Source organism: Raphanus sativus, chromosome 3 (assembly GCF_000801105.2).
Source record: "Raphanus sativus cultivar WK10039 chromosome 3, ASM80110v3, whole genome shotgun sequence".
Lineage (NCBI taxonomy): Eukaryota > Viridiplantae > Streptophyta > Magnoliopsida > Brassicales > Brassicaceae > Raphanus > Raphanus sativus.
The window spans coordinates 1,348,809-1,359,546 of record NC_079513.1 but is presented as its reverse complement, the minus strand read 5'-3'; the positions used below and the strand labels follow the sequence as shown (position 1 = coordinate 1,359,546).

Here is a 10,738-nt window from a genome sequence, read left to right as displayed (position 1 = left end):
ATATATAAATTGTTATTAATTACACATCTCTGACTAATAATATTTGATATAAATAAAATTATTTATAAAATCAATACAGTTTACAATTAATTTTCAGCTGAAAGTAAATATAATTTGCAACGGAATCGTAAAATGATATTTTTGTGTATCAAAATAAAATATTATATATAAATTGAATAAAATCTATCAAAATGTCTAAACTTAACATATAAATTGATTTTCATTCAATATTTAAATAGAAAATCAATAGTATGTTAAGTATTTTTGGTATTTTGAGTATAATTTAGCTATTGTAGACATTTAATTTTGACTATTTATATATATTTGCAAGTATTTTGGACAATTTAAAAATATTTTATATATTTTAGATGTTTTTAATACACATTAAATCTTAAATAATTAATATAATATTTATAAATCTATTTCGGATACATTCAGGTACCGAAATATTTCGGTTTGAATTAGATTTGGTTCTCTAGATACCAATTTTGCATCTGTTCGAATATTTAATCAATTTTGATTCAAATTCCGCCTAGATACTACACTCAAAATATTGACTCTCTTCCTATTCATACTAGTTGTATAGCCCCCGCGCAGGCGCGGGGCCGGTGACGTTGTTGATGTATCGGGTGATTTTGTGTATGTGATTTTATCCATTAATTATGCCCTTTAATATTTACTGAATGTTGTTTGATGATTATACCAAGAATAGTAAGAAATGAGACAATGAATTTTGAGTTCGAAACATGAAATTATTTTTTATTATTAGCTTGTTTTGGCTCATAAATTACTTTCCCGACATTGGAAAACTTATATTTGTACGTAGCCAATGATTAATGCAAAGACAATGAAATTTATGGCCGCAGGTGAGTGTCGAAATATTGGTTACATTGGTGTAATTCTCAAATCATATGGTGCATAGATGGTTTTCCTCTTTGGTTGTCGGGTTACTTCTAAGTCCGTGATGATTAGATCAACGTCAAGTCTTGCGGTCGCATTTAGATTGTAGTCTCTAATGGCGAGAGTAACTTGAAGATGTTGGGATATAATATTATGGTTTTCCCTCATTAAATTCATCACATATTGGTTAGTCTCCTCAATAAGGAATGTAGAGTCGGGATGATGAATGTCATGATATGATAACATGAAATCTAATGATTCAGCGACTGAGTCATTGTAATTACCTTGATTGTCAAAAATTGATGGTACCTGGAAATCGATGACCGATTTATGTGTGTTTGGTCTTTGTATATAGACATGGAGTAATTGTATAGGATTTGCTCCTGCTGATGTTGTTTGGTGTGAGAGTCGATGGATAAGAAGTGAATTGTTATTCATGTTTGTTTTTGGTTGTGAAAGCTTATCACATTGTAGATATGTTTATAGGTTGTTAGGAATTGATGTTATTTTTGCCTATTTATTTTTACGTTTGTTTATATAGTGTATTTATTATGATGTTGAATATTGAAATAATATTCTAATATTTAATTACGGTGATTTATTGAATTCTTCTTGTTATGAAGACTAATTTTCTCTTTGTTTATTATGATATTTAAAATGGCCAAATAAGAAGAATTGTAAATTCTTATCATAACATTAATCTTCCATAAAAAATATTAATATTTTTATTTGCAAAAAATGTTGACCTTCACAATTGCTTAATGTATAGCTTTACTTTCAAATTTATCGAAGAAATATCTTGAATACAAAATGAGGATTCTATTCATATTGTTATATAAATGTTTATTTTAGTGGTTTATTTGAGCTGTGGAGTTTTTTTTGTTGTCTTTTTAATTATTTGAATTGTTGTTCATAAAATTGAAGCTGTTTTCCCTAATGTTTTATTGTAAAGTTTAGTAATTGTGGTTTAAAACGTTGGGCTCAAATACAATGAGCCTTTTCTGAACTATTGTATTGGAAAAAATAAAAGTATGGTCTTTGTTGTTTCTTCCGTCTTCGGGAGAGCTTCACATCTGCGATTTTTTTTCCTGATATGCATAAGTGTGTGAGTTTGGAGGGCGCAAGCGCGGGATTATGAACAGAGTTTCATCTCAATATTTGCTAGAGTTATTGTAGTCTGAGTTTTGCGTTTTCGGTCGATCATTGTTTTTCAAGTTTTTTTAATTGTTATAGGGTTAGAGTTATGATACAGATTGTTCTCCCTTTATGAAGGACTACTATTTCTTAGTAATATGATATATATAGTTCGTAGTGTTGCTTGCTGTGTCACTGATAATTATTGTTTGTTTGTCTTTTCTATTTGTTCCTTGTACTGTTGAGAGTACATAAATTAAATTAAAGTTGTTGAGAGTACATTTGTTTCTGGATTTTTTTTCTTCATATTAATTGTGTACGTTGTATGTATTAAATAATAATTTTTATTCTCTTTATTATGTTTGTTATATTTTTTATTTTATTTTTAAATTTGTTGCCACAGAACCTTTAAAACAAATACATGAAGACTTGTAGAAATAACTATAAATTGAGTGATAATTCTGAGTGTTTGGACCTTAATGGATTTGCAACAAATTTATGTATTTCTCATAAGAAGACAATAGCATTGGTATGTTGACATTGAACATGTAAGCTATTTTCACAAGACAAAGGAGTGAGCATGTGAAGATGCTGTTGTCGCATTTGTGTATGTCTGGATTTTCTCTTGTATCTTTTGGTGTGCATGTGTTTGTTTCTCTTTAATTTGATGGGTAATATGTAAACAAAAATCGTTGTTTGTTATATTTATCAGAGTTCATAATTTACTCAGCTTTTTTCGTTTATGTGATTTCACTGATCTTGGTTGTCTTCTTCGTCTTCTTCATAAGCATCTACGAAAGTATGTTTATAAATTGTTAAATAACTGGTTGTGTAGTTTGTATTTGTTTACCTGACTCGATTATATGTCGTTGAGTTTTAGTTAATGTGTTTGGTTTGGTATATTTGGTTTGAAGTTTATTTGTAAAATTAGACAAAAGAGGTGATCATTAATGATTCGTTTTTTTGGACTCTAGTTTTTGGATTCTAGTTTTTGTTGTTTTGATTATTTGGGTTGTTGTGGTTTCTTTTAAGCTGTAAATTAAAGGTTCATGTGAAATTAGTTTGATAAATAAGGGAAATAAATAGACGACCACAGATCTTGGGTAGGAAATATTTTTGATCATTGACGTTAGTACAATATAGACAGTAATTGTGTGTTGATTTTTTCTGACTGGTCATAGAGGATACAGATAATGACTCAAGTTGTTTTGTATGTGAGGTCTGAGTCCTGGATAGAACAGATTTGCCCAACCACATGTGAGTTTAAATATCATTTATAATATCAAAATATAATATAAACCCATAATATATTTATAGGCCCGCCTTCAGAGAAAGCCCAAGAAGTAATGGCTTCCAACCTTCATAAATATATATTAGTTTCGGTCATCAATGTATAAATTGTCCATTAGTTTAGTGGTATAAATGGTAGAAGTTATATTTTAGTAACCTGGGTTTAAACCATTGATTTAACATTTTTTTAAAGTGTACCCCACAAAAACGCTGACGTGTCACTTCAGGAATGATTCAAGTGCCTCATTATAGTATAGATTCAAATGAATATCTACATCAAATGTTTGACCGAAAGAATGCTCGAGTCTGCCATCAAAACTCAGTGTTATAGATTCCTCTCATTATCGCCGGAGAGTTAAAGCTAAGAGAGGGTGAATGATTAAGACACATTTTATACAATTATCTCTCAAAACAAATGAATGAAACAAATCATTTATCTGCGTTTTTTATGCGTCTCCGTTTTACAAAGTGGAGTTTCCAGTAACGGTTCCGTTCTCCGGCGGCGGTTTTACATATTTTCCAATGACTTTCTGGCGACTATTTCTATTTCTCATTCTGTTCAGCTTATCTTTACTTCTCTTCTTCTTCTCTTCTTTCTCTACATTCTTCCTCTGCCTCTCTTTCTCTAATGAACCTCGCCACACCACCTCCCCTGTCCATGGCCATATCCAGTGTCCCACACGACGGTCTGAGTCTGCTTCCTCTGCAAGATCCTCGTCCATTGTTTTCAGAGTTGTGTACTCAAACCACTGCACCCACATTTGCCCTCTCCTGTTCTTCTGTATGTGTTGCTCCTGCATCGAACCTGTAGCAGGATCTACGTAGACAATGCGTCTTGCGCTGTGATAAGCCCACACGTTCACCAGAAGCTCTAGTAACCGTGAATAGCAATGCTTGTCCTATGAGAAAATTGAGCACATTATGATTGTTCTATGCTTAGCAAATACAATATGGACTTTGGCAGAAGAATGAATCATTTTCTTACTTTGGTTAAACTCAGATAGCAACGGTTGGTTCGATGATGCTCTTCATATATCTGTGCATCCAAAGAATCCACAAACATCCTACAACACAAGAGAGAAGAAACACTCTCTTACGTACTCTTTTTTTTTTGTCAATGAGGAGTCAGGTTGAAACAATCAATGGGTTAATAACAAGTAAGCACCTTGAGAACATGACAAACTCTAGGAAGGACCTTGTTGGCAACGCCCAGCTCTGCATCACAGACCATGTATCCCCATCCTCGGGCATTGGAGGCAGTGAGTCCACATTCTTCACACTGTACATTTTCTTCAAAGTTTCATTGTAGGCAAACCTTCACCAAAAGTCCACAAAATTGTAAAGAGTCAGTAATATGATATCTCGAACATTTATTATAAGAAATCTGTATGGGTTTTACCTGCAATTCCCAGCATTCATGGAGTCACAGAACGACCAAAAGGGTTTCTGCAGAGGATTCCTCGGATCTTTGTCCATGCGAACCCAAAAATACAAAGCATCACCGTGTTTCCGTGTTTTTATAGCATTAAGTAATGCGTTCTCAGCAATCCTTGATAAAGATTCCTGTTTCAGGGTTCCAGATCACAAGTACTATTAGTACTGGACCATATCATTCTATAGCAACAAGGGAAGGTGTGTGTACCTTCCTGGCGGTAGCTCTCCAGGACTGAAAACCAATCCATGCATTCCTGTGTAGTCGATCAATCTTGTTTGAAATTGCAAAGAATGCTCCAAAGTCACCAAGAGCATCGCGATAGTACGGATTGTTGAAAAGCGGAAGACGTGATGATGCATCGATATCATCCATCCCAGTCCTCCTTCCTTTAACCGACTGCAATATGATGCATTCACATCAATTTCTAAAAACATTTCAAAAACGACCATGCAAAAACAATATATTGTACATGGAAACTCACCATGCCCACCCCACGATAGAGGGGGTATTGATGTAGAAACGACCAAGTTCCTTCACCAAAATAGGGTTCATATATGCATAACGGTTGACCGGTTCGCAGCAGCTCCCCTTCATCCCTCTCGTGTAGATCATTCTTACTTCGATCTGCCCTTTTGGCGTTTTTATATACTTCCTCCCATGTCCCATGATACTGCAAGGCCCTGCCTTTCAACTGCGCAATAACACAAAAAAAGATTGACACATCTGAAACTGGAGATGAGAATTCATTTCAAGAACTCGCATCTGAAATGCTTACCTCTTCGTCTTCTTGTCTTTTCTTACTGTTAATCACTTGCAGATATCTCTCATCTTCCCATATTTCATATACATATGAATCATCATTAACTACCTCAAATTTTATAGCTTCTCCTGGGGTATGATTCCAACGTCCCTCAACATTCGCTATGAATTCATAGCTTCTTGCTGTTTTATTATGAGGCGATGCATTCATGAGAGTTTCGAACAGATGCCAACTCCACCCTTCTCTCAGTTTTGGAGGAACTGTCTGTACATCCTGAGGAGAAGCAACTTCTGACGAAAGCTTGAGAATATTCTCTAGTAGAACCGCATAGCCTTCAATGGTTTCAAGCGCCATCATATTTTTAACAGCTGCTTTCCCCATCAAGCCAATATTCCGAGCCAACGGAGATATTTTTCCTTCTCTTATTACTTCAAGCACAATCTGCAACAGAACCTCAGGATTCTTCTTGGGAAAAAGATACCCAGTAACCCTGTCATCGACCTATTTGATATTTTGCCAATACAGTCAGTATGCCAGTAATGCAACTACACATCTCCATGGAGAAACAAGCAAAGTAAAAAAGGAACATACATGTCTTTTGATATTCAAGAGGTCCGGTGCAACTATGGGTTTCCCAAGTGCCATGGCCTTCATCAAAATTTCTGGAAAAGACTGCTCCTCAAGAAATGATCCGTATATGACAAGATCAGAACTTTCCAGTATCTTATCAACATTCCCAGCGACGCTTACATGCTTCACAGCATCTTTTGGATATGTCAAGTTCTGGGAAATTGTCTAAGAAGTTCAAAAACAAAACAAGGAACAAGGTTTTAGTGATTTTTTGTAATCTCTATCTTCAAAAGCTACAAACCATTTTCATCAATAGTCAAAGCAGACCTTTGTTATACCTCAATAGCTACGCTGTAGTTGGAAGCTGACTCTCCACCTAAAACTATGATCTTGAGATGGGAATTATAACTTTCACTGTTGTAGCCTGAAAATAACGGCCGAAGAGCTTGAAGCAGTAGAGCATGTTCAAGCCATTGGCCTTTGTAGAGGAACTGACTTCCCACAATTGAAATGACAATATCATCTTTCGGTGGAAAGTCCAGAGTCTTTGCTTTCCATGCTTCTTCAGGAGATCCGGGAATCACATAAAAGTTGCCAGCATCAAACTCGGAGTAGAGAATCTGCATGAAACAAAAAGGTGAAACCATATAAGTCAACTAAAAATAAATCTACTCCAGAAAACCGATTTACTAGCAGAAACAAAATTAAGTATAATTTTGGTGATTGCACTCTAAAATAATAAAATATTTACCGGAAGGAGATAATCATGGAAGAGTACAACCGAAGCGCGGCTGAAAATCTTTTTCCAGTCCGTTAGGAGTTCAGTGTGGCCTGTCGAGTTATAGTGTCTAGACCGAACAGCAAGAGTTTTTTCATTGATGACCCAAACAAGTGGCAAAGACTTGAAAGGTTCTTGCATGAAGCTGTCAAAGAATAACGAATACACACATTCTCATTTCAATGCACTATGATTAAAAAACAAAACCAAAACTATGTGATATACACTCATAACAAAAGAAGTGAAAAAAGTCTTACCAAGTAAACATACTCCTAGCCTCGAGAGAGTTTACAATGACGCCATCATAGCTTCAAGAAAAGAAGAAAGAAAATGATCAGAAATCATCTCGTTGACCAAGTCAAGTCAACTTAAGTTGTGCATTACAATAATAGAAGATAAGAACACCCATAATGCAGTGGATCAAACTCAGATCCATCCACATTATTCAATTAAACCGAGTAACATGAATACATTAAATTAATAATAGCCTTCAAGATTAATTCCAACAAGACAGGCTAAACTAACTAGTTCTCCAACAAGTTTTGAAGCAATGATGCAAATATACATACGAGAGCCAGTCGATGACGCAGCTTGATGAATGGTTAGTGTCGAGTATAGTGACTGAAACTCCCATTTGCTGCCAAACTCCATGAACTGGACCGTCTTGAAGTGAGTAGACCTAACAAAGACAATGTTAGGATTCGAGTTATCATCATCATACTTCACACAAATGTATACATACCTCAATAGCATAACCAATCTGTAGCAGTGCATTGGAGATAGTCACCATTTTCATCTGTTCAGGATCAGCTAACAAATCCGCAAAAACCTTAAAAGAAGAGAATGTTAAGTCATCAGATCTCTCACAGTCACAATCAACCAGTGAATCATTGATCTAAAAAGAGAGAGAGAGGTGAAGTAGAGAGAGTAGTGACCAGAGCTAGGTTGGGCTTTCGGAATCCAAAACGCTGCGTAGAAGAAGTGAGATTGAAACCACCATCACTAGTGTCTCTCCGGAATTTCATCAGAAGCTTGGAAGGCTCTAACCTAACATCCTCGCCGAAATCAAAAACCCCGCTCTCCTTGAAAACGACCAAATCAGGTGGAAGAAGAAGAAGAAGAAGAAGCTCATCCTTGCTCCTCCGTGGCGGCGGTGTATCGGATTTGTCGACGACGAGACTGGGGAGGAACAGCTGGAAGAGGAGGACGAAGAAGAAGAAGACGCAGATGGAGCAAATGAGTTGGATGTAATTGAACTTGTTGAAGAGGAAGAATCTCGAGAGCCGCCTCGATCTGTTTCTCTGCAAGTAAGGCTGTTGCCTTCCCCATCTCCCCCCGGCGGAGGAGGCATCTCTCTTGGACGGAATCCCAGATTCCAGAGATCCCATTGATTACATGCAACAATCTCCCGCCCCCGAGATTCCCGATAACGGCAAGCCTACGAAGAAGAACTCAATTTAAATCGCAGTGGAAGAGCGAGCGAGCAGTGTGGTTAATTCAGTTGACGACGGTAGAGAGAGAGAGAGAGAGAGCAGTGTGATGCGTAGATTCTTTCTTGTGAGCTTATTAGCTAAAAGCAAAAGAGAGAGAGAAGCTGTTTGTTTCTTTGGCGTCAAATGGCAGAAGAATCAATGGAGACTGTGAGCTGCGCGGATTCGAAGGGAGCAGCCCCCAACAATTATTTTCTCCCCCCCCTGTCTGTCTAATTCCACCCCTTTTTATTTTATTTTATTTTATTTTCTTTCATTTTGGTCCGACTTAAAAATATATGTTATCCTTTTAATTTATTTTTGATTATGTTATCTTGTTTTTTCAAAAGCTAAGAAATATTATCTTGTTAGTTATGTTACGCGCGTACAGTAGTTTACTTTTATTAAAATCTGATCGACCATTAAGCATGCATAAAACTGGAAACACAAAAAAATGAGATTCAATAAATTAATAAATCAGAGCTGGAAAATGTCTAGTGAGCCAACTTTTTCTTTTGACATCCGTGAACCAACATTACTATTTAGGCGTCAGGAACACTTAATTTATAGGCGCTGGTCTGATAATTTTCATTTCTGATTTGCATTTTCGGTATATCTTACATAAGCAGCATCCTCCAAAAAGCCTATAAATCGTAAAATCAGTCACATGTTTCTGAAGTATGGATGATTTATATATATATTAGTGTTAAAATAAATAAATAAAATATATTATTAATTTTGACCCAAAAAGAAAGATATATATTAATAAGCAAAGTGGACCCTCATATCATATGCTAGCTGTCAGTCTTAATTTTGGATTTTTTTAAAGAATTTTACAAGAGTATTTGTAGTGTATATACAAGAATAATAGCTAAATTTGCAACATAGGTGAACCTAGGCTGCAACATAGGTGAACCTAGGCTTTTAGTACTGTACATATTTCATTAATACCTTAATACCCCTATGACATAAATAATTTTTTACCCAATTTTTTGAAACCCAAAGAATCACCATACCATATATGTATATATATATTGATTCTCTTTCTCTTTCTTTTTCTAGGTTTAGATTTGGGATTTAGATTTGAATTTAAAATTTAGAGTTTAAAATTAGATTTAAATTTAAAGTTTACTTAAATTAAAGTTTAGAATTTATGATTTTGGTTTGGGTTTAGGATTTAGAATTTATGATTCGGGTTTAGGGTTTATATTTGGGTTTGAATTTAGGATTTAGGGTTTAGAATTTATGGTTTGGGTTTAGGGTTTAGGGTTTAGGGTTTAGAATTTATGATTTGGGTTTAGAGTTTAGGAGTTTGTAATTTTTATTTTTATTAGATTCTTCAAGATGTGGAGAGGCTTATGATGGTGGAACAAATATTTTTAGGGTTATGACGGTGGAACAAATATTTTCAGTTTTGTGGATGAAAAAAAAAGGAGTCATGATTATGTTAAAAAAGAAAGAGAATGCAAAAAAAACGATTTTAGATAATTATAGAGTATTATGTGGGTTTCTTTATAATTCAAGTATTATGTGATCAAAAAAATAATTATGGAGTAAGTAGAAGGACACCATGATAATTGACACAGACAAACCCTACAAAGCCCACTGCATGACCTATTCCTTTCCATCGCTGCAAATTTCCAAACTATTTTAGTATATGCAGCTAATTGACTCATTTTACAAACCTCGTTGTCAATTAGTATCATTCCAATTCTTCGTATATATGTGTCAGATTTTTCTATCAATAGTTTAAAGATTTTTATCTTTCTAGATATATATTTTTAGGCTCCTAATGGATAATATAGATCAAGCGTTTCAAATCTAACAGATCAAACGGATAGAGCATAACAAGAGTGATTCAAACGAATCAAACAGTAAATGTGGATTTAGCATTTCAAAACATATATTTGAATCGTGAAAGTGTGTAAGAAATGGTTCAAAATACTGTATAAATTTCATAATATTATAAATTAATATTTATTTTTTTTACATCAATATATGGAGACACATCTAAGATTCTGCAAACAACAACAGGAACTCGGCATCTATATAAACGACAAAAGACTATTATTGTTTGGTCCGTGCAAGACTATATGCCCTTGTATTATATATCTGAAGGATATAAATAAGTTTTGAGTGATTGAAATTTCTTTTTAATATTTTAATATTTTTTAAAATTTGTAAAACCAGGTCATTCTTCTAATTCTAAAATCATCTTCACTAATAGAAAACAATCTATAATAAACTTGACATGATACTATCTTAAATTCGTCATACATTTCATTGTTCATTAAACCATCAAAACTTTCAAGAGTATTATATCAAATTTTTTTCCATGATTAATATTTATTGTTTATAAGTACATTAAGTAAAAATTTAAATACATAAATCATGCATATGTA

General features: G+C 34.3%; 2 protein-coding genes across 2 annotated transcripts in view; both read right to left on the bottom strand.

Annotated features, from left to right (window-relative positions):
• Window positions 1-10,738, bottom strand: part of LOC108846599 (plant UBX domain-containing protein 9) — a 34,837-nt gene that overhangs the window by 23,311 nt on the left and 788 nt on the right. The gene's annotated exons all lie outside the window — the stretch shown is intronic.
• Window positions 3,701-8,568, bottom strand: LOC108847394 (uncharacterized). Its single transcript, XM_018620623.2, has 14 exons — window positions 7,803-8,568; window positions 7,610-7,696; window positions 7,437-7,546; window positions 7,125-7,175; window positions 6,841-7,012; window positions 6,428-6,709; window positions 6,111-6,314; window positions 5,535-6,020; window positions 5,241-5,450; window positions 4,967-5,155; window positions 4,724-4,887; window positions 4,490-4,639; window positions 4,310-4,388; window positions 3,701-4,223 (listed from the first exon to the last, which is right to left on the bottom strand). Exons 1-14 carry the CDS (start codon window positions 8,253-8,255, stop codon window positions 3,786-3,788), a joined length of 3,075 nt encoding a protein of 1,024 aa, XP_018476125.2. The 5' UTR covers window positions 8,256-8,568; the 3' UTR covers window positions 3,701-3,785.